The following is a 25,239-nucleotide window of genomic DNA, read 5'->3' as shown; positions in this document are numbered from 1 at the left end:
TGTATAACACTTAACCTCTCTATGAATTCTGCTAACTATGCTTGTGAATATTATTTTTTAACTCTCTTTACAATTTTATCTTGTATACTCCTGTATTTTGTTGTAACTGAATTTGTACAATGCTTTCTTGGAGCTTTTCTCCACGGGCCTCCACTGAAAATGGGTCATGTTGGCCCAGTGGACTTCCCCGTTAACCAAACTGGAAATAAATAAATACATTTCATATAACATTTAGTTGTTTCAGATGCAAAATAATTGTTTTATGCAACCATGGAAATAAACTTTGGAAATATTTTGCCCTAAAATCTCAGGACATTTGTTTTACCCCCCCCCCAGGATACAACTCTTGGGGGAGGGCAGACGGTAACAATATGATAGATAGTTGTGTACTAACTCATTCTCTACGTGGGAATAAAAAAAAAATGACTGCGCATGCGTGCAAGCGGTTCTGCGGACTGAACTTTCATCAGTGAATGTCGCGCTCCGTCAGCTGTCGTTTAAAAAGGTTGGGTTGGAGATCCCTAAAAGGGGGATCTGCAGAGTGTAGGAGATTTTGTAGTGGTAGTGATTTGAGTACTATCATTACTTCGTGTGCCTTTATTACTGGTTATATTTTGTTATTGTAAGTGGGTTTAATTAGCTATTTTATTTTATTACAATGTACCGGTATCTTGGTGAGGTGCTCCTGTCTCGTAGCGGGGCTGTCCTGGCCTCGACAGCTGTGGAGTCTGGCCTTCCAGTTACAGGGTCCCTTCTTCGCCTGCGCCACTACAGCGAGGTTGCCAGCGCTGAGGATGACCCCAACTTCTTCAAGATGGTGGAGGGTTTCTTTGATCGCGGTGCCTCAATTGTAGAGGACAAATTGGTGGAAGATTTAAAGACCAAAGAGACAGACCAGCAGAAAAGGTTGCGGGTGCGCGGCATCTTGGGAATTATCAAGCCCTGTAACCACGTCTTAAGTGTTTGCTTCCCTATCAAGAGAGACAATGGCGAGTGGGAAGTTATTGAGGGCTACCGAGCTCAACATAGTCAGCACAGAACGCCCTGCAAAGGGGGTGAGTACTGTGAGAAAGTAAATCACATGCTTTATAATGGCGTTTTTACTTCCTGTTGACCTTGTCCTGGGTATAGGAACCCGAAGTTTAAAGTTAAGTCAGAGTTCAAGTTACATTGTTGAAGATTTTTTTGTAGGGTACTGTATAAACAGGTTAGTGGAGAACCTTGGCTGTCTTATTCCTCACCTGTTAACACTTGTCAGACATTCATTCAGCATGAGGGGGGCACTCATCCAATCGGCATTGCTTTATATTTTAGAAATGTGTGCATTCTGAAGCCCCCCTCCCCCTCTTTTCTTTCTAGCGCAACTTGCTCAACTCATGGGTAAGGTTGGCAACAAGAAAGAAGAGTAATACGAATGTGATCAATAACTCGTAGTGTTGTCTACATATCGGCATATTCACCCGTAATTTCCCTTCTCTGGGGCCAAAGGTTGAATTAATTGACCTGCAGCTCCTTACAATGCCATCCATGCATCATACCATGTCTGTAACTTGCTTAAGATGAGAGGCAAAGTGCTGTTTTTTCTGTTAGTTTGATCACCATCTTATGATATACGGTCTGTAAGGTGCCATCATAATAGATTTGGCTGACTCAGCACTGCACAAAAAACTGCAGCTGCCTAGGCTTTTTCTAGTTTTGAGTTAACACTGATATAAAGGTATTAGTTTGTTTTTGTGTCTTAATTTTGCAGATTTATATTTAGAAGCTAGTCACGATGTGAATATGATACATGGTATAGGAGACCACAGAGGCAATAGCCTATTTTAAGAAATTTCTCATTAATATGTATTTGGCTGTAGCTCAAATAGAGTAAATTTTTAAGCTGAAGAAAATGTCAAGATACACACTGAGCAAAAATGTTGTATGAAGTCAAGAGGGCTTTCAGTTGAAGCTTTGCAATATTTTGTGAGGAATTAAGAACACTTTGCTTTTATATCCAAAGAAGTAACAAAATATATTTTTTAAAGTAATGGGAAATTTGTAATGATTTTAAACAAAATAAAATTGTATAGTTGTGTAATAGGACTGCTACAGCACAAACACAGCTTTCTTTTCTAAGCGTGTATTTTTCTCTCTACACGAAGAACCCTACATTATCACAAATGAATCATGACTCTGCTGTTTCTTGCCTTGTTTGTTTTTCATTTTCCTCCGTGTATATCATGTCAGATTTGCATGAAATATGACACTTTAGCTGATTATTATTGCTTGGGTCTTGCATCTTATGACCCTTACATTTTAAGATTTCTGGCGCAGAAAAAAGCTAATTTTGCAAGGTATTTGTAGTCATTTTATCTTTACCTTCTCTTAGACTTTTTGAGTTTCAGCATTTACAAAGTTTAACTGGGAAGAAACTGCCTTGTTATGATTAGTTGATCAGCTGATACTAAATGGCACGAGTATCCCTGCATAATGGAGAGAATGACTGTGGGAGAGTATTAATTACTTTCTGCAGCTGAAATAAAGGGCCCTTTTACAACGTAAAGATGCTTTAACAGCATAACTGTTAACTGGAATTTCTGAAATTAAGCAGTACTTTTTAGTGCTACTACTACTTAATGAGTAGGATTAAGATCCTATAGGAGATGGTTGGGCATTTTAATGTTATTGTCTGGAGGCACACAGTGCATAGTGGGAAAGAAAATGGTTTGCCAGAAAAAAATGAAATTTGTGTGCGTAATATAATGCTTGGAAAATTGACTTTTCATTCACTCATAAGACCGTTTGCACCAAGTTTGCCCTGTAAAGTTGGTTATAACATTTTGTAGGCTAGCTACTCAGACACCTCCATCTCCAATGAAATCTCTGCTTTTGTCCTGCATTTTCTGATTGAAGCTGAGATAGCATGACAGAGGAAATGGGAACCTTCTTAATACTTATAAATGGGGGGTGTGGTGGTTCACGAAGATTGAATCTGTGAACAAGTACAAAAAGTATGTACCTCCTCATGTTGTTGGAGCTGTAAGTCCAGGACAGAGTTCTTGGCTAATTCTCCCAGGTGATAGGTTAGAAGAACTCTATTACACCACAAATGCAAGAAAAGCTAGACTTTAGAACAACTAGCTTTCCTGGTGGAATAGACATCTACAGTGGAACTGTTTTGGTAGGGTGCCCTAAAGGAAAACCTACTGGAAGGATACCAGGAAGGTGTATGTAAACCATAGCCTGTCCAGCTGGCAAGAGATATGGAGAATTACCATAGTCGTTACAGCTGAAGATTACCCAATGTAAAGGAGAGTATGTGGCTCTTCCATGAGTACCTGTGTAGAAAGAACACAAGTTACCGAAAACAAAGGCACCAAAATGGTGATAGCAGTACCCATGCAGCTTTAGAAACAAATTTAATTCTCCTTTGAGAAGGCATAGAATGTTGGCCTAACTGCAGCCAAGTAGGCTAATGCAGCACTGGTATCTTGTCATAGAAGGAAAATAGCTCCACCTAGAAATGAGCTTGTGCTTCTTCCAGATTTTAAAACGGAAACTTAAAGCTATCCTGGATGAATTTGAGAATAACTAACTAACTAACTTGGATTATAAAATCAAGGGTCTTCAAGAGGAGGGCCCTCAGGAGTATTTCAGAACAACTTTGATCATGCCCAACGGTGCTCTGTAACATAATCTGGAATTCTTTGAAAGGGCTTTACCCATCCCTGACAACTTTTGGCCTTTGGACTTGCTCAAGTTGTATTTCATGGCTTCCAGGAGAATTCCCTTGATCTCTCTTTTGTAAGTTTGCTGGAATGACTGTCTTCTGTCGCGAGCATTTTAAGGCCATAGACATTTTCCTGTGATAGTACAGCTGGTACTTAGAAGGTGGAGTGAAGGAGCTGCTGTTTGTCAGCCTTATGCCAGGTTGCATGGCCCTTGCTTAGGAAGTTCATGACATTGGTGGCAGCCTAATCTCTTTGAAGATGGAATTGCTTTACCAGTTGCACAGCAGATGTGAGGGCAGCCCTGCAGATGGTAGTTGCCCAGTGTTTGTGTTGCAGATTCTGTGATAGGCATTGCTTTGGGGAAAGATATTTGAAATGTATTGCTTTGATGTTAAGGCCCTCTTTGGCTTCTTGTACAACCAGCAGTTTGGTGGGCCACATTCATCTTGAATCCTCCATTTACAGTCTTGTCACCAGCATCTTCAATCAGGAAGGCTGATTTTAAGTGCGGCCCATCACATCAGTCTTCTAGTTGATCAACCCAGAGGATGAAAATTGCTGCTTGCCCCTTATTAAAAGTTAATGCAAAGCCGGCATGAAGTACCCGGCTCTGGAGGAGTCCTAAAAATGTAAGCCAGTTAGATCTTAATTCTGTAGCAAGACATCATTTTAGAAGGGAGGAAGGAATAAGGGGCAACCCCATGTCATCGTGCACCATTTGACCCATTATCAAAGTAGTCACCTGACTTGTGCACAGCAAATTTTTACATTTTGAGCAGTAAATCACAACACAAAGGTAAGCTATCTCTGCAATTTGCACCATCCAGCAGCTATGATTTAAACAGCCAACCAGGCTTGTAGCTTTGGTTGCTTGCATGCTGTCCTGCATTGAAGACCGAGGAAGCAAGGTCCCTAGAATATTGCCTAGTCTTCTGTGACATTTGCAGTAGGTGACCATGTCTGGATTCTTTGGGGGTAGGGACAAAGTCTGACATCTGATCCCCAAGCTCCACTGGGAGAAAAGCATTATAAATATGATAAGAGATTTTTGAGTGGAGGGGTCTCTTGATACCAAAGCAGGTACAAGAAGGTCCTGTCACTCATGTAGACTTGCTGTCTAATACAGGAATCTCTGATGGCATTGCTGGGCATCGATTACTTTCAGTCCTAACATAAAATCCATAGGAAGCTGAGCCAGCACTGGTCTGAAGCCTCAACGCTGGTTCTAATGCTGGCCCTGTGCCCCTAACATAAAATCCATAGGAAGCTGAGCCAGCACTGGTCTGAAGCCTCAACACTGGTTCTAATGCTGGCCCTGTGCCCCTAACATAAAATCCATAGGAAGCTGAGCCAGCACTGATCTGAAGCCTCAACACTGGTTCTAATGCTGGCCCTGTGCCAAAGCCATATAAGCAGTCCTGCACCAGGTGCTCTAATGTTAATCCTCTTGAGAGCAGAAATGTGCCGGCAGCATAAGAGGAAAGACCAGTACCACAATTGGTGGTTGACCCAGCATTGACGACATGGATGCGGGGATCCCAGAAAGATAACAGTGCAGGTTGAAATGCTTTTACACCCATGCTGCAGATCCCATGGGCTTTGAAGTCATTCGATCCGAAATGAAAGAAGCATGTATGAAGGATCGACCTAATCTCCTCCCAGAAAACTGGGGTTGTTGAGGGATCTAAACAGCTTGCAGTCAATGAACTTGAGACTGAGAGAGCCAGATGAAGGGGAAGGTAATAAAACCTTCACTAGCTGGTAAAGCAGCCAGTGTGGGAAGGACAGAAAGCTCAATGAGACTATTGACAACTGCAAGAGATGAGAAGATGGGAGCACAATCCTCTGTTAAAAATCTTAGTATGTATGAATCTGTGGAAGGTGAAGTACAAAGAAGAAAAATCAAAAAAGGTCCAACGGCCAAGTCATTAATGCCAGTTGCAACTGGTGAACAAGCAAAACTTTGAGCTGGAGAAACTGGAAGCATCAAATAAAGGCCTTGACAGGAACCCAGATGGAAGTGACAATTGTAAAGCTTAAATTGGCTGAATCGCCCAGAGGACAAGAAACATGAGGGGACCATAGTCAAATTTACCTTACCTTGAAGGATAGAATGTGCCTGAAAATAAATGTATAATTACAAAGATGAAGGTAGAAGTGAATCAGGAACTGACTGCTTTTTTCCAAATGAAATTACAAAAGTAATGTTAATTGATTTAGATAGGTTGGTAAGTTGAGACATTCGTGTATTGCAGATAAGTTGCTAAGCAGAAAGCAAATCAGTAATTTGTCAGCTGGTGGAGATGTACAGTTATAATCTAACCACATTAGGCTGATTGGTGGAGGGCTTCAAAATTGGGGGGGGGGCTTCAAAGGTGTGTGTGTGTGTGTGTGTGTGTTTTCCTAATTAAAGGTTAACCAAAGTAGAATATATTAGAGCTGATTAACAGCTGGCAAGCTTTCTATTTTCTGGTAGCCTACTTTTACTCTAATCTCAGTTTTGTTTTTTTGCAGGGGCACTGCACTATCCAGCACAGAGTTTGATTTGGGGGCTGTGCTCCCATGCCTTCAGTTTCTAACTATACTACCTCTGAGGCCAGTAGGAGAAAAGGGCATGAAGTCTTCCCTTTTCTCTGAGTTGTAACTTTGGGAGTAGTGTATTTAAGTGCTAGGAATGGTGGTGGGTCAGGGCTCTTGCAAGGGGAGCGGAGAATCGTACAACCTTGCAGAAATGCATTAAAATAGTGTTAGAAGGCTTGCTTATCACCACCGACTAGGGCAGCAGTGCAGTATTAAGTTGGATTTCGGGGAACCTGTCTTCAGTAAAACTAGTCTGACCTATAATTTAAGGTGGTGGCACAAGTGTATATGCATCAGATTGATTCTGATCACCTCCCTTTCTCTACCAACTGTCAGAGGTTCTAACCCAAGACTTTATGGTAATTGTACTGTAGAATTGTGTCTTTAGGTACTACAGGATTGCCTGGCTCTGGGGTGCAGAGGGATAGAGTCCTTACTGTGATCTAGACAACCAAGGTCCAAGCAGTGGAGGAGCTAGACATGGAGGGAGATATGTGGTGTGTGGCCCACTTTCTTCCCTTGCTGAGTGGGAGTGGAGAGAACAGCAGGCACTCCAGGAGCTCATGGGTTTTGAGGATTCACTTAGCAGTTCCAGCACTGGAGGAGCCTGATGGGAAAGGAGCGAAGTGAAGTGTTGCCTACTCTCCTGTCTTGGGCGATGAGGAGGGCAGTGGATGCTCTAGGAGCACATTGATGAAAGTGCAACTTCTATGGTGAAGACTGGGGAAAACAAATCCCACGCTCAAGGGACGGGGAATGGAACTGCTTGCTGGCAAATACCTGTTGCAGAAGTGAGACCACCAGAGCAGACAGCACATTGTCTATCCCTTTTTGGCTGTGTAAGCTTTGCATCTCCAGGGAAAAATCAAGGCCATATCCTAAATGATGGCCCCTCCCAGTTTATCCTCACCCCACTAATTGTGAACAAATGGACCTGTTGGCTGAGGACTGATGGCCGACAGAGTTGGAAAGAAAAAAGTATAAAAGGGTTTTGTGTGTCAGTTTATAAGCATGTGTAAGTAGGCAACTGGCTTGCTCATCTTCTGCCTGTTAAATATTGAACTGGTGATTTATTGAGAAGCTGATGTGGCAATAGAAGATTTTGTAATCTGGGCCGGTGTTAGCATTTTGGGGGGGGGGGGGCAGCAGATGTCAAGTTGGGGGCCCCCTGGGCACATCAAGTCTACATATCCCTTGTCACTGCCACCCTTCCTAATAAACATTTTAGTTTATACTGCAAACATTTAGGAGTTTTGCACATTGACCTGTAGCTACAATACTATTGTATTACAACAGGCCTGAACAGCACACTATGTTGGACCATCTCCATGAAGGGACATTTACAGTTACTGGAATTTAGTTGCAACAGTGATATAGTGCAGCAACTTTAAGTACAGGTCTGGACTTAGGTGAAATGGTACCCTAGACTTACTGTTTCAGCACCCCCCTACACACACACACCCTCCAGTCTTCCCCTGTTTTTCCTCCATCTTGGGCGCACTACTTTTTTTCTTCCTTTTCCCTCATTTTTCCTTATAGTTTTTCCAAAAGCCATAACTCCCTGTATGCTCTGAAGTGCATTTTAAAGATTTTTTTCTTTTTACATAATCTTTTCAACCAATGATGACTTGAACAGAAATTGTGATTGAGGAAAGAAATTATGTTGCTGTACAGCTCTAGTTTTACTTGCATCCTTTTAACATACCTTTCCTAACCAAGACAGCACAGTAATAACCATTTAGGAAATGTCAGGGCCCAAGAAGCCATATGTTATAGATGTTCTTGGATGTATTTTGAGCGTTTTCCCAGTCTTTTAATCCAGTGATGAGCTAAATAAGAAAGCACGAGTAAGAAAAGAATTTCAGGCTTATTTTTTTTTTTCTTTCAAGAAAGACGTAAGTCGTACCCAAGACTTAATGTTCAAAGATGACAGAATTGCAGCAACAATAAACTATCAAGCTAGTTGTTGTCTGGATACACAAGTCCTATCTGAGAATTGCCTCCCTAACCCCCCCCCCCCCCAACAAAAAAAAAAAGACTGCCTAAGCATTGCTCTGGTGTTAGGCTGGGAAGAAAGCAGAGGTTCAAACTGCCACAGTCGTAGATTATTACTAGGCTAACTGTCCTCATGGACCATTTTTTAAGCCTAGACAATTCCTCCCTGTGAGAATCAAACCCTGCACTTTAACCATTACACCACCCTCCCCCAATGTCCTGTATTGCAAGTCACTGCAGACATACAGATACATAGCATGCCTCCTCACTCCTCAACCCAAAGTGTCAAGGGCTGCTACCTGTATGCATTCCTGAAGTGTGATTGTGAGGAAAGTGAAACAAATAATGACTGCAGTAATGTATTCTATGTTGTTCCTACACAGTACCCTGCCCCAACACAAACCATAGTAACCTTCTTTATACACCTCCTGAGGTCTGAGAAAAGTAAAAGAAAATAATGACCACACTGTCCTGAGCACAAACACAAGATATAATGACCTCATGTGCACACCTCTAAGGTTTGACTGTGATGAAAATTGAAGAAGTAATAACCATGCAACCCTCCCACCACCACACCCATACATAATCTACAGCAGCTTCCTGTAGACACACATGCAAGCAGGGCTGATATTAGCATGGCTGCAGTTTAGGGCAGAGGTCATTATCAGCTTTATTCTAACTGGGTCATATCACAGCATGTTCAGGTTAAAGAGTGTAATTTTTCTCCTCACTTTTCCAAAACCAGCAATAGCTTTTGTGGGGCCCCTATAATGTCAGGGATGCTTACGTGAGCTCCCTGCATCCATTTATATAATCTGGGGAATGACGGCCCCCAGATTCTTAGATTTAAGTGTCTAAATGTTCTGTGACATATTTTATGCCTCACTTTTGAAATATAATTACTTGTTAGCTACATTTTTCACTGATACCCAGAAGAATGTGTGTGTATGTAATGCAAACCTGTCACTGTCCCTGATTTCAGACCTCCTCTGATTTTGCTCATAATTTTGCTCTGTCCTTCATAAAAAGTTTGATTTGCTTGTGAATCTTTCAGGACTACAGATAACTTGTTGAGCAAAAAATGCATGTTATGCAAAATTTGTTATTCTATTAACTTTTAATTGAATTAGAGTAATATTTAAAACTTGTTCCTGATCTTGAGCCTTTATTTTGATATTAACCATGGTGGTGGTGCTGCGTTAGCGTCACAGTAAGACGTCCTGTTCGATTCTCAGCTAGAGTGTCTTCTGTCTGGAGACATGCGTGAATGGGCGTACCTTCATTGAAGGTTGTGCGTCAGGGCTGGCAACTCTGCATGTAAAAATCTACTGCCAATCATTAGCAGAGCGGAGTTCCGCTGTGGTGACCCCTAACCGGGAAAAGCCGAAAGACACAACAACTTTACTGCGGTGGTGGTGCTGCGGTAGCGTTGTCGCCTCACAGATAAACGTTGTCCTGTTTGATCAGCTAGATCGTCTTCTGTGTTGAGACCTGCGTGAATGGGCGTACCTTCGTTGAAGGTTGTGTGTCAGGGCTGGTAACTCGGCACGTAAAAATCTACTGCCAGTCATTAGCGGACAGGAGTTCAGCTGTGGTGACCCCTAACTAGGAAAAGCCAAAAAGACGCAACATTGGCTGAACTCTTCAACAAAGAAGTTGGGAGTTCTAGTATTTGCTCTTTTGTCAGTATTTATAAAACTCCCTGTACAAGAAAACCATCCTTGAAGATCAGAAGCATCACCTGTTCTTAAATTCCAAGGGATGCATTGAGATCAGTCATGCTAGGCTGATGATCTCTCTAGTGTTTACCTTGCATATGTTCATTACCAGCTTTATTCCAACAGAGTCGTATCACAGCCTAATCAGGAAATTAATACATTTTTCCTCCTCATTTTTCCCCAGTCAGCTGCAGCTTTTGTGGGGCCCCCACACAGTCAAGGATGATTAGGGAGGCCCCTTGCAGCCATGGGTATTGCAGGTACCTAAAGCTGCATATGTTAGTTTTAGTGGAGAGCATGTCCACCAGCCGGGTTTAACTAGGCCAGGGGCACTATGTCAGTGGTAAAATATGTAATGGAATTGTTAAAACTGTTGCTTGATAAAACACTGTTACTATAACCAGTGATATCTTTGAATTTTAAAGGAGATATAAAAAAGTTATTACCCTCCTGGTTTATTAAATATGAAAGATTCCTGTACTAGCTTTTGTTGTTTTGACAGAAGTGTTGCAAAATATCAAGATAGGGTAACTTGCAGTGGTTGTGGGCCCCCCAGGAACAGGGGGGCCCCCAGCGACCACAGGGTTTGCTGGTGCCTAAAGTCGGCTATGTTTGTAATCCAAAGTCACAACTTCTCTTTGAGATTCTTCATGTTGGGATCATTCTTTGTCCCTGCCCATTGGACTTTATGTGGACTGGATGTTTCATGTCTGATTTCCCATTCTTACACATTTTCAGAACTGCTGAATTTTGTACTGTAGACTGTTTTCAGAAATGCTGATTTTGTATTGTGGACCATTTGTCAAATGTGATGGTATAAAGTATTCCCTGTTTAAAGAATATATTACCATGCATGCAGATGATATTGTAAAGTGACTGTTTCGATTTGCAAACATATCTCCAGAAAGATTTGTAATAGCTGTGGAATTGGTTAATCTAAGTTGGTACAAAACTGTAACAAATCCAATTTTGGTACTTGCCAAATGCCAGTATTTGTTTAATTCTTAAACCTTATCAGTTAACATTCCTTATCTAGATGTGGATGGTGCAATATCTGAAGTTCAGTTTCGTAAAGCAAGCATTGTGCGCAGTGTTTTAAATCAAACTAAAATGTACAAACTGCAAGCTATCCCAGTTATTAACTGTTGAAACTGAGTGCTTGACTTGAATGCGCATACACCGCCTGTAGAATAAACACTAAGTAATGGTTGCACAGAATATATAACATCTTTAAACAGTTGAAAGCAAAATATTTAGATTCATATCTCCTGTCCCAAAAAAAATTCACTGCACCTCCGTGTATAAAGGCAAATGAATGCTTATAAAAGTTTATAAATCTACTTTAACTTTTTTCCATCTAAGCTCGTTTATAACTGCTGCTTCTCACCCTTAGCAGATAAGGTTTCTGGGTGCTAAAAATAAAGGAATATTTCTCAATCGTCATTATTTTATCTGGAACACACTATTCTGAGATTTGTAAAAGATCACTAGATATGTTTTGCTCAGAAAACAAAAACAGTGTAGCCATCTGATGTCTATAAATGTCATTGCTACAGTGACCATGATCAAACAAATAATTTTGATATCAAAAACTACCAACAACTTCCCAGAACAGCAGGGTCCAACAAAAATAAAAGCAAATAATCCAAGAACACTGATGGACCCAAGGAAGGCACGCCTCTCCGGGTTAAAAACTTTTTATTGTAGGTCATAAGCGCTTTCGCAGCTACTGCTGCTTCATCAGGTAACAAACAAGTTAAAACAAAACTGACTTTTAAATAGAGAAATGAAACGGTATCAAGTCACATGACCACAGAATTTAAAGAAACACAGCTAAAATATATGCTATTTAAACCGCACATAAACAGTCCCATCAAGACCACTAGCCAGATGAGACTATTTGTCCTTGCACCTGTAATTGTATGTTTGTTTTCCTGTTTTTTTTTATTTTCTTATAGGAAGCTATTACAAAAAAAAAGTTATATAGTTTGTATGTTGCATTTATATGTATATGTTTTATGTGCTCATAGCATATATTTTAGCTGTGTTTCTTTTTAAACCAAAACTGGCTTTTAAATAGAGAAGTGAAACGGTATTAAGTCACATGACCACATGTGTTTATGTGATGAAGCAGCAGTAGCTGCGAAAGCGCTTATGACCTACAATTAAGTTTTTAACCCGGAGAGACGTGCCTTCCTTGGGTCCATCAGTGTTCTTGAAATAATTTGATACTTTCTTGAGTTTCTGCTTGTACTACTGTTAAGTGCCAAATATTGTATAAAGATTTTCGTATGTTTGTATAGAACTTAACTGCATACACTGCCAATTACTGTGCAGAATTACTGAAAATCTCCTCTGTGGTACATGACTTTGTGTAAATTTTATTGTACTATCTTTGTACATTCTTACATATGTAAGATAGTAAATGCAATTTGTATGTAGGAATGACTGCTGTAATATAAATAGTACTTCATATTTTTCCAAGAAAATGTCAGAGTCATAAATATTATGTTTGTTTAGCCCTTGGGCTTGGATCACGACTGACGGTGGTCTCGGACTAGTTCACCTACCTGGTAACGCTGAGAGAGAAAGTTAAGCAAATGCATTACTCTCACTTGTCGTGACTGTCAAGTTTGATTCTTTCGCTGAACCTGCAATAATATTGTTCATACATATGTTCACTAGATCCTATACCTAGTCCCTACAGACTACTTTATTGTTTGGATGCAAACATCTCTTCCATTATTCTGGTTTGCATTGGAGAAAGTGCAGATCTAATCTGAGGTATTTGTTCTATTTCAGTTGGCATTCTTGGCCAGTACATTATATCGCTATTTTTCACAAGTATGTTTGTGTATCTTTTCAGACATTTAGCATCTAATTTTATTGGGAGCTATTGTTTTACTAGCTTTGAACCTTAAGCTCTGGACACACATCACCCCTTTCTTGAAATAAAATATTTGAAATTCTTTTCTTTATTGATTATTTTGCTCTGACCATCGTTTTATTGCATACTGTTTCAGAAACATTTCTAACTCCTTTCTGTGCATCTTTGAAATGCTTTATTTTTTCTTCACACAGATTACTGTATTTTTAGTTCTTCTGACTGCTTTTGTTTAAAATATGCAGTACTGTGCACACCTGCTGTGTGCAGTTACTTGTATACTGTGCATTTCAGTTTTACATCGTATTTCTGTAAATTATTAACTGTGCTCGTGGAGGTACCTTGTACAAAGACATTGTGAATATAGTTTGTAAGGGTTTGTGGTCCACTTGAACTTCTTTTCAACAGATACACTTGTGAAATTTCTTGCATTGTAAAGTTCCACCATTTATCAAATCGGTGGTACAGTCCTTCTTGAAATCTATTGGAATCTACTCTGCTGAGAGCTGCTTCCTATAGGTTGTATGGCAGAAACCTGATTACAACTGCCTCTACCTACTTTCCTCCTCAAGGATAGGCTGTTTCCAGAAAGAATAAGGGTGAAAGGGGAGCAATGCCCTTAGATTAGTAATTGTAATGCCAATTTAACATTCTTGAAACTACTGAACAAGAAACAGGTAAAGAACGTTAACTACCTCTGTGTCTTGAGACGTGCTCCCTTAAAAAGCAGATCCAGTTGAAAAAGTTTCAAAAATCTCAAAATCCACTACAGCAATCGGATGGTTTTATTAAACAAATACAACGATAATCTTAAGTGCTTTCACTTGCTCCACGGCAAGCTTCATCAGAACGCTGGTAGATGAACCTCCCTACAATTAAATAAACTTTTTGGTGCCAAAACCAAGCTATTTTAATACATTTCTTTAAAGACATTTTACTGTGATATGTCAAAATACAACTGACGCAAATGCCTAATAACACATAGATCATATCTCCAGTTGCCATAAAATGATCACAGAAACATAAATGGGTGTATAAAAATAGATGTTGTGATATATGTTACCAAAGGTACACTCAAGGATATTATTTTTGCTTTGGGTAAGAAATTGAATAATATCAGTAATATTAAATTGAACAATGCCTATTTGACTAAATGTATGGAAAACAATATAGTCCCTATGGGACTTAGATTTTTCAAGTACCTTATGGGGATAGAAATTACTGGCAACATTGTAAAGCAGTTCAACTTTTTTTTGATTAATGTGGTTTCAAATATATGCATATGTTAATTAAATTTAATGATGAGAAACTGGTTAAACTTATGCAAGAAGTGGAAGAGGTGGAAGAGCTGAATGAGATTATCAGAAATGACTTATTGTTTCCACAATGGGAAAAAACTTTGTTAAACAGTTTAATATGGCTGACAATGCCATTAAACAAGTACACACTCACAAAAACAAGAAAGTTTGTAGAGATATGGACCAATACAGCAAGGGTAGGGCTTATTTTTGGGATAAATACAAAGGGAATAACAATCATCCCAATAATACGCCTTATGAGGTGTTCGATCATGGTAATTCCCAATATGTACACCAGAGGGACAACAAATCTCATTTTTTGCAAACAGAGAGCAGGAGAAGACAAAGAGATTGGAAATAGTGTGGGGGGGGGGGGGATTGGAGAAGGCAAAAATATCAGGAGAACCAGGGACATCATCAGTATGTACTGGACAAGAGAAATTAATCAAAAAAGGAGGGAGGGGGAAATCGATGCAAGATAATAACTTGGTCAATCACATAAGTGAGAGCATCAACAAAGAAGGTGTAATTTACAGTTACAAAAATTTTAATATTTATAATTATACAGAGTATTCATTGAATACCATCCGTTTTGACTTGCTCTCTAAAGGGATGAAGTTTATCCCTACTTTAAAATTTAGACTTGTCGACTGCATCAGTGAGATCAAAAGATATACTAGAAAACTCAATCTTAGTATTTTGTTCAAGGACTCTTCAGAGAACGCTAGATGTATCGATCAAGATACCTTGCCTAAGGACTTGAAAAAGAAGAGCACATTTGTGCCCCCCATGCATCCCGTAATTTCCATCTATGATAAGACTGTAACACAACAGATATATAAGTTACAAAACCACATATGTGTAATAAGGACCAACTATAATCTATCTACAGAAGAACATAGGGTCCTGCAGGAATTGAGAAATGACAGGGACATTAGGGTAATGAAACCCGATAAAGAGGGTGGCATAGTTATATATGACAGTACAGCATATGGAATAAAGGTTGTAACACACAGCGAAGGTTGCCAGTGGTCTGTTCGGTAGCACAGCATATTCCCCAAGATTGTACGATTTACTACACAAGTCAGGAAATTATGAGATTGTCTCTTTGAACTAAATCAACATTGCTTATAGAAGGATTAATTTACACCTGGAAGAAGTTTTGATTGGTAATAGAATAACGAAGGCCATTTACAACTTATGAACATCCCAAGTTAGCATCTATAGTTGTGGATTCCTAAAGTCCACAAAGACATAGAAGACCCCCCCCATTTAGGCCAATCTTTCAGGAAGCAAATCAAAAACATTTCCCATGGGCTCTGTTATTGATGTCTATTTAAAACACATCTACAATAAAATCCCACATATGGTCAAAGATTCTTGGGGAATTTTTGAAAAACTATCCCATTTTCTCTTGGCGGGATGACATGCTATTTGTCACTATAGATGTTATGGATTTATTTTCTTGTATCCCCACAATTGAAGGATTAGAGGCATTTGCTAATAGCGTACACAAATATGCAGATATAGATTGGGATAAAGCTTGTTTATTATTGGATATGATGTCACTGGTATTAGAACATAATTATATCCAATTTGAGGGTGAACTCTTCAGGCAAACCAGAGGTGTAGCTATGGGAGCAGCTTGTACTCCCATATACGCAAATCTGGTCATGCTAGACTGGGAGGAGACAAAAGTGTTTAGTAGTGTATATATGAAATATATTAAATACTACTCACGATATCTAGATGATATTTATATCTTATGGGAAGGCAATAGCATTATACTGGACCAGTTCTTAGATTTATTTAAACCAGAGTAGTAGCTATTTAAAATTCACTTCATCCAGCAATGAACATGGTATGCCATACCTTGACACATTTGTTTCTAAAGTAGGAACAGGATTTAAATCAAGAATCTATAGGAAAAACACATTTTCCAAAAGCTACTTAGAATTTACCAGTAATCATCCTAGGAACAAATTTGCTAACATTTACAAAGGGCAGATTATACGTGCCATAAGGATGACTTCTGTATATGTTGACATGCTAGAGGAAGTGGCATTTATTACGGCTTTGTTCAAGGACAGAGAGGGTATGATGCTAAGATGAATGGCTACAGTTAGTCAAGCAGTAATCAAAGAATGGGGATGCAAATACAAGCCCCTGTTGGGATTTAATCATGAGTTCGGGGCGAACGACAGACCAACTCACCACACTTCAGTTGACAGCTCATCATATGGTAAAAGATGTGTGGTGGAGTATGGACCATATATAGGTAAAGTAAAGAAAATTATGATAGAAAGCTGGAACATCATTTCAATTGATGAGGAATTAGTTAGAATATTAGGGACTGGTCCACAGTTTCTGTTCAAGATGGGATTTAACATTAAGAACTACTTGGAGAGAAGCAATTGGAATACGTCCCATAACACTTGCACTAAAAAATGTGGAAATTGCAATCAATGCAATAAAATATTCCAGGAAAATAGTATAGTGTTAGAGAATGCAAACAGAACAAGAATTAGATTTAAACAGGGAAATTGCAACACCTAAATGATTATATATTTGGCAAAGTGCATGATATGCCCTGGTTTTTACATAGGAAAAACTGAAAGGAAATTCAACAAGCGCATATATGCACATTTTATATAACCTTAAAACGAAAGATGAGAAAAATGCACTGTACAGACAGAAAGACGTATGGTGACAGACATTATTTAAATTTTACTGTAGTAGATAGTGTTCAAACAGACATCAAGGGGGGGCAATTTCAAGGGTTTGCTGTCTTTTATAAAGAATACTAGTGGCAAGTTGTCAGATTCCTCTACTCCACCAGGACTTAATGATGTTATTTCGATTAAACTCTTGCTAGCTATGGATTGAAAGTATTATATTCCACTTACTAGTATTTCTAGTCCATGAAGGTATATGTTAGAATATTTTTAGGTATTTTCATAGATTCGTATGATGTTTTTCATATTTTATTATATTATTTTAGTTTATATATATATATATATATATATATATATATATATATATATATATATAGTCATTGTCTATGTACTCTTGGGCTGACTTTTTAAAAAAACAGTACTTAACATTTTAATTTATGTGCTTTACATATATATAGGATACTCTGTTATAGGACAATATGTATAGTAGGAGTTAGAACGACAGGTTCTGACATTTTATTTATACTTTTTATCTTTTTATATATTTTTGTGTGTGTGAGTATGTGTGTTATATATATATATATATATATATATATATATATATATATATATATATATATATATATAATTATACATCTTCATAACATCTATTTTTATACACCCATTTATGTTTCTGTGATTGTTTTATGGCAACTGGAGATATGATCTATGTGTTATTAGGCATTTGCGCCAGTTGTATTTTGACATATGACAGTAATATGTCTTTAAAGAAATGTATTCATATAGCTTGGTTTTGGCGCCAAAAAGCTTATTTAATTGTAGGGAGGTTCATCTACCAGCGTTTTGATGAAGCTTGCCGTGGAGCAAGTGAAAGCGCTTAACCGTTGGATTATCGTATTTGTTTAATAAAACCATCTGATTGCTGTAGTGGATTTTGCTGAGATTTTTGAAACTTTTTTTCAATTGGATCTGCTTTTTAAGGGAGCGCGTCTCAAGACACAGAGGTAGTTAACGTTCTTTACCTGTTTCTTAGATTAGTAATGATATCTGAACAAGAATTTAAACAAAGAACCAGCCCTAGGAGTGCTGGAAAGCTGACCCAACAAACATCCCCAAACCTCTAGCATTTCCATAGCTTAGAAATGCATAATTGCTGCTCGTGCAGTAAAGGACATGCATCCTCTCACTATGTAAGAGCCCAAGCATGGCATTCAGATTTGCTCTGGAAAACGCTAAAAGACATAACCAGTAATGTTTGTATCAGTAGACACTCCCGGGCAGGCTTGGTTAACAAGCTACTAAGTGATGTAAAAGATAATAGTGCTACTGTTTCAAAAGAATAACACAAAAAGCTTCACTGACACAGTACCACCTAGCATCTAAGACTACACACCACTAGCTGGGATGATCTGCCTGTTTTTATGCATCACAAAAAGTGAAGTCTGCAAACCACTACAAGAAATTGACCACTGAAATGCTTATGACCCTTTCTTTACACCCAGACACGTTGACACCATATATCATCTTGGCCCCTACATCTTTAACCATATTTTGTGATGCATGCTTTCCATTCGGCTGCAAGTAGGTGCACATAATTCCAGTACCTTAAATCTCTTCATCCAAAGCCCTGATTATTTCAGACTCTTTGCCAGTATATACTTGCTAACTAAAATACATTAAAAACTTATCTGAGTTATTCCTGGAACACAAAGTAAAGTATGACACGCTAGCAAGTAACCAGCATAAGTTTAGGCCAGACTGTAGTACCTACGTTTATGACTACGGGCACATCTATAAAAGATGTACTGATCTTTAGAGGGCTTTTGAAACTGTGAATCACATCTTCATACTAACTGCTATATAACTATGTATGGTGATCTTAATTGGTTCACTTATTTTGCATATTACCTGCTAGGTAATTGGTTCTAACATTTCTGAATCGGGCACTCCTAAAAGCAGGAGTTCCACAGGGCTCTGTCCTGGGATTACTCTTTCTGTTTGTCAGTGACCTGTCTAATGATCTGCCCTTTAAAGTAATATGCACCGATGACACTATCCTCCAAAAGTGATCAACCCCTATCTCTACATAATCCCTGAAAAAAAAAAAAAAAAGGCTACTCAAAAAATGCAGCTGGTTGTAAAAACTGCTGTAGTAGTGTTAGTCATTTTTGAGTGTTCTAGGCTAGGATATAAATGTCTGAAGGTTTTTTTTTTGTTTGTGAACTATACTGCTAGTAGAACTATACTGCTAGTAGAAGCCAGAAATACTATGTAAAATAGATATGGTCATCCCAAAAGCAAATGTATTACTTGCCAGTCACAACTCTAACCTCCCCCAAACTAAGTAAGACTTTACAAATTGCTAGTAACCAAATTTGTCAACTTTACCTCACATCCCCCTGCATGGAACACAACTGTTTAATTATATACAGCAAAATGGCTACCAGTAACAGTTATTTAATTCTTTATCTTTTAATCTACCTTGTGGTCACCATTGCCAACACCACTTCACTTATTGTTCTAACACCTTTCCAGTGCTATAGTGCCAACATGCAGCCTGATCTTAAGTCAAAGGCTATTCAGCAAAATTGTCCTAACAACTTTGAACCCTCTCATACTGGAAATATAAGACCAGGACTACACTATATTCATGGAATTAAAATCCTTATCCACTGCTATTATCTATTGCAAGTACGTATGCTTATCTGTAAAAGTGAAGTGCAACCTGACTTAGCCACGTAGCAGTCCTTTTAGAAGTGAGTGCTACAGTTCATTTGAAACATTGAGACACACACACGTGCACACATTATTTCAGTTTACTTTTATGTAACAACTGCTCCTAATGAGCCTATTGAAAGGTAACATAAATATTTAAATATGCAGTGTCATTTGCAATATGTAAACGTGCTATATATCTTTTTCTGTGTAAATAAGCAGGTTTATAACCCTGACTGTTTTGCATTCTTACATTATTTATGTAACGGCAACTGTCTTTGTGTTCAGATTGTGGCTGAAATGGTTAATAGAGTAGTCCCACTATCCCAGTTAATGAGCACAGAGAATCCAGTCATTCAAACAGTAAAATACATCTGTGTAACTCTTTGAAAATCTGTTACTGATGGTATTTCACATGGGTGTGTAAGGAATCATCTGTACTTTCCTAATGGCATTTTTAATTTACACACGTTGGCTGTTGTTTCATTTAGCTTAATTCACTGTAAACCTTAATTTGCACCCAGTGCTCATAAAAACTTAAAAATGTAGCATCATTGAGGGCACTTTCTGAACTGTAGGTAATAGATAATACTGTTTTTTTAATCCCTTTAATGTTAGTACTTTCTGTTGATCTTGATTTATATATATATGTAAACACTTGTATGTTTGTATCCATATATATGTTTAATCTGGAGCATTTCTCCCCGGACCTCTGCTGAAAAAGGACTTTTGTCTAGTTAGACTTCACGGCAAACAAATGCATAATAAAATGAATATTCTTGTCCTGAAGATCAGTACATTTGTTGTTTTTTCTTGATTTGCTGCCATAGCAGTAGTCTTCACTCATTTCATTGACTTTTAACAACTTATTCAGATCTTGTGGCATAATAAATGTGTGCGTTTTGTTTTTCTTTACCAATGTAACCATACATTTCCTTTAAGTGCTTTATGAAATGCTTACATGTTAAGAACGTCAACTTTGTTTTCCCGTTTGAGAGATACTAGCACATTTTTATAGGCGCACACATCAATGGCATAATATCAGTTTTTTTCATATATGATAATCCTCTGGCAAACTTCCTAAACATGTAAAAGCTGGCATTGTCTATATAGGATAGTATAGTTGTGGTACTGTGTATAGTATACAAGCTGTTTGTGCAACTTTGTGGTTATTCCTGTAGAAGTGCATTATTGATTTTTCACTTTTTTGTTTTCTCAAAACTATCTTGTTAACAATGTTTCAACTGGTTCCTGGGAGGTAGGTCCAGATATCTGCTTCATTCAGCCTCACTGATTTTATTCTTGCTGTTTTTCTCAGGAATCAAACCCTAAATGTCTGTATTGTTACTGAGAACAGTTTGCCATGGAATAGTTAATTGCTCTGAATCCTACCCTGTGTCTACATCCTCAGTTTGTATAGGTTTATCATATCTGAAAAATAGTACCTCTCTCAGTGGTACCAAGGGCAACAGGAGACATATCCATTTTGTCTTATTGGTCAGCACCACTGTCTGTCTTAGAACTGAAAATCCATCATCTCTTTTAAGAGAGAGGTGCTTGGTAATGTGGCAGAACATTTATCTTGCAGATTCATTTGGGGATCAATTGCATTGTTAAACTTACTGCAAATATCCTTTATCAGTAACAGACAGTACTTCATGAACAACTACTCCTTTGGTTCTGGCTTCAGGCTGGAAGTATATATGTACATGATGTGATACCAGTGTGTGTCTGGCATCCTGAAATTTTCCACAAATGTTATTGATGGTAACTAATGTATGTTTAGTTGAATGCCTCTAGTACTATTTTTATTTTACATTTGTTGACCAGGAAAGTCTGACTGGACATGGATCCATTTTCAGTGGAGGCCCGGGGAGAAAAGCTCCAAGAAAAGTCCTTACACTCAAGAAATATTCTATACCTAAATGGTTATAATCATGTCATAATACAGAATGATCAAAAGCTCTCAAAAACTTGCATGCAAGAAATATTCAATATCTGAATAACGGCTATAATAATCTCATAATATAGTAATGTGCAAGATACATAGTTATAGATGTCAAGTAATAAATAATGAACAAAATGCATGAATTAGTCAGCATATCATAGACTGCTGTATATACATTTTCTGAGAGAACAGTGAAGTTTGCCTAAGGTGATGGTAGGAGTTACATATTTTGTAGTGTAATTATGTTTGGATATAATCTTTTCTGGGCAAAATTAAGCTATGGAACCTAATTTAATTTGTGCCAGATTGGGGGCAGGAATTAACCTGGGGAGTAGCATGGGCACAGCCAGTTGTTTAGGTAGTGGGATTTCAGGAGATGTGTAAATTGACTAGTAGGTACATTGGAGGTTATTTGGCTTGGTAGGGAGTTCCAAGTCCTAGCAATGTTGCAGGCAAACAGATTTCCCAGCATCATTTTTCTGTCTGATGCTCTGTATGAGATTCTGGCTACTGGATCTTAAAAGTTCTTGTGTGAATGTGGGGCTGAATTAGACCCTGGAGAGCAGGGGTGTTTTCAGGAAGATAGACGTGTGCTGTTGAGAGTTGGCTGAGTAGAAGCAGATGAGGCAGCTAAAGCCAGTTGAGTTGCTTCAGGGCAAGACAGTGGTGAGCCCTGTATGAGGCTTGGCAATCTATTTTGCTTAAGTCAGTTTGGCATAGATTTGTTAGGACAGGGGAGGCGTAGAGCAGGATGGCCAGGAGATGAGTCGTAGCAATGGTTGCTTGGTCATATATTTATTCCAGTAGAGGAGTCTTAGTTTTTTATTTACCTTCTTGATGGTTTGGGCTATATGGATATCAAATTTTAGGTTGTCTATTTCAACACCTAATAGTTTTGTGAGAGTAATGGGAGTGATTTGGATGTTATCCTTAGAGTTAATGGTGAAATCGTTGTTAAGAGGAGGGGATTGACTGGGGCTAAACAGTAGTTTTGTTTTTTTGGGATTAAGAATCCTTTTGATGTTGGTGAACCAGGTTTCAGCTAGAGTGAAGTTATTTTGGGTCAAGGTTTGTTCATAGTTTAGTACTAGGCTAACTGCCCTTGAGAGCCATTTTAAGCCTAGCCAATTATCCCTTGAGACTCGAACCCTGCACCTTGTGGTTGTAAGGCAACACCTTAGCCATTAAGCCACCCTCCCAACCCCCTCTTGTAGCTCTTTTAAGGTAGGGGCGACACAGACAAGACGCATATTGTACTACAGAAGCAGTGAGTGAGGAAGAGGAGATTTGGTTGGTAAATAGTGAGAAGAGCATTGGGCCTAGGATAGACCCTTGGGGGACCCCTATGGATACTGGGAGTAGGGGGGACAGCTGGTCTTGCCAAAAGTACAGCTTGTTGACAGTCTGATGTAAAGACCTAGGAAGAGACACTGGTTATTGTACTTCCAATTGTTTGCTTTTGAAATAGCGTTATTTTTTCAGGCTTCTGTGTGTATGTTAGATACTTGATACTGATGTCTGTATTCATATTTCACTAAGCTTCTGGCATCTGTTAGTAGTACTTTTCTTTTTGAGCATGTGGTAAATTAAGGATTTTTTCCATGACTTTCCTTTGTTGGGCATTAATATTTATAATTTCTCCCATAGTTCCTCAGGTGTCTATATTTTAACTTGGAGTTGTATGCCAGGTGCAATATACAGGCACCAGTTTTCAACACTGTTTGCATTTACCAGGTGCCTACAGTTCATGTTGCTTACTTAAGTAATGACTACAGGAGGACCGTCATACTGGGATCTCCGTCTGTTATTCTTCTCTTTGGCAGAGTAGACATTGCTTTCTACAACTGTATAAATAGAGATCATTAGGTAAAGCTTTTCATCCGTTCTTCACTAATGGGGATGGTTTCTACGATTGCACATAATGTTACACGTAGTTATAGATCCATTTTCAACATGTGCATACAGATGGGGTCCCTATTAATTAATTATTCAAACATGTTTAAAGTTCATATGTCATATGGTCAACACCATGTGATCGAAAAAGTTCGAAGGTAAAAAGCAATGGCTCCGTATGACACAGAATGGGGGCATTTCCCTTTTCTGCACTGAAGTGTGATTTCGGAGTTGGTATATTTTAAGTAGGGGGTGTGGGGGTCGCAGCCCCCCACATAGGTGCAGGTGGGCTTGCCCCCCCTGCTCAGAGCATTGAGGTAAGTTTTTAATTTTTTATTATATGTTCCACATTTCAAACTTTGCTCATGTCTTGTCGAACAATTGAGGTTCGAAGTTTTGAAACTTATATAGACCCTACTGATGTATGGTTTCAAATCCCAACCTTTTGAATTCTGAAAATAACTTGTCCAAAATAACTTTTTTTTTTGGTGGTGTAGGTTTTGAGGGACTGAGTGTGGTGTGGTGCAAGTGTTTACCTTCTCCTGTTGACTGTCTAGTCCAGTCTTTGGTGAAGAGAGCTTTGCTTCCAGTTTGGCTATATAAGTGCATCTCTCACAGGTTGTAGTGTTGGGTGGTAGGAGTAGAGGGTTGTCTGTGTACATGAGGCAATTGTTACATTGCCCCAAGATGCCCAGATTCATCAGGTAGACAGGAGAAAACACCGGGAGCTGACCCTTAGACATGCCTTTATAAGTGCTCATTTATTAAGTACTAAAAACGGTTTTCTTCCAGACAAGTGAGGAAAGTTGAGTGCTGTAGTCATTTGTAGCTTTAGTGCTTATGATGAGTTCTGAACAAGTGCTGAGCTCAAACAGATTTGAGTGTTAAAACTGAAAAACTGGCTACTTCTAAGGGAAAATTTGAAAAGAAGACTTTATGGTGCCAGGAATAGTTTAACCCTAGCTAAGTGGTGATGCATGAAGTTTTTTTTCCTTTTTAATATAACAGTAGCAAATGAGCAAACTGATTTAAACAAATTAACCAATAAAACGCTAAAAACTGAGCCCTGTTCCAGCAGTCTTTGATCAAACAAGTTCTAACTGCACACTCCTGCCACTAGGGAGCAGGAGAACCTTCTCCAAAAAAAGATGGCCTGGATTAGTGGTAAAGCCATACAAACAAAGCTAGATTCAGCAGGTCTGAATTTAGTCTATGCTACAGCAAATAAGGCGTACCAATTTCAGAATGAAACCGTTCAAATGAGCAGGCACAATAAGCCTTTAACCAACTCCCAGCACAGAAGGGCCGAATCTACCCTCTCCTCCCACAAGAGTGCAGACCACACCTTCTTACAACTGGCTCGAAGCCCAAGTGCTTAAACCAGAACTAATACACTTTTAGAATAACAGACAGTAAGCCTTCAATTATCAACTCCCAACTTGGAAGGATATAAGCTACCAAAATAACAGTTACAGTTCAATCAGGCTACTGACGAGCAGTAATAAATGCAGCAGAATAAATGCAATTAAGTACTTTTAAGAACAGGCAGCAAAAGCAAAATAAAGTAGGAAGAAGCACAAATACAGTAAAAGCAGGTGAATAAAGTGCAATTTTTATATAACAATAGAAAACGAGCCGATTTTTAAACAAATTACCCAGTTAACCTGTAAAAAAGGTCAAAACTGATCCCTGTTCCAGCAGTCATCAATCAGACAAGTTCTAACTGCACACTCCTGCCACTAGGGTGCAGAGGAACTTTCTCCAAAAAAGATAGCCTAGATTAGTGATCAAGTTATACAAACAAAGCTAGGTTCAGCAGG

The 25,239-nt window shown here is 38.7% G+C and overlaps 1 protein-coding gene across 1 annotated transcript in view; it reads left to right on the top strand.

Moving 5' to 3' along the window:
* Window positions 1-437: 437 nt before the first annotated feature.
* GLUD1 (glutamate dehydrogenase 1) overlaps window positions 438-25,239 on the top strand; it is a 563,305-nt gene continuing 538,503 nt past the window's right edge. The window contains exon 1 of the mRNA XM_044056503.1: window positions 438-1,055. Within this exon, the coding sequence (XP_043912438.1) occupies window positions 659-1,055 (397 nt within the window). The 5' untranslated portion in view covers window positions 438-658. The remainder of the gene's footprint in view (window positions 1,056-25,239) is intronic.

This window comes from Protopterus annectens, chromosome 14.part0 (assembly GCF_019279795.1).
Source record: "Protopterus annectens isolate FY-2018-M chromosome 14.part0, PAN1.0, whole genome shotgun sequence".
Lineage (NCBI taxonomy): Eukaryota > Metazoa > Chordata > Ceratodontiformes > Protopteridae > Protopterus > Protopterus annectens.
The sequence above is the reverse complement of the archived record's forward strand: the minus strand, read 5'-3'. Positions and strand labels throughout refer to the sequence as shown.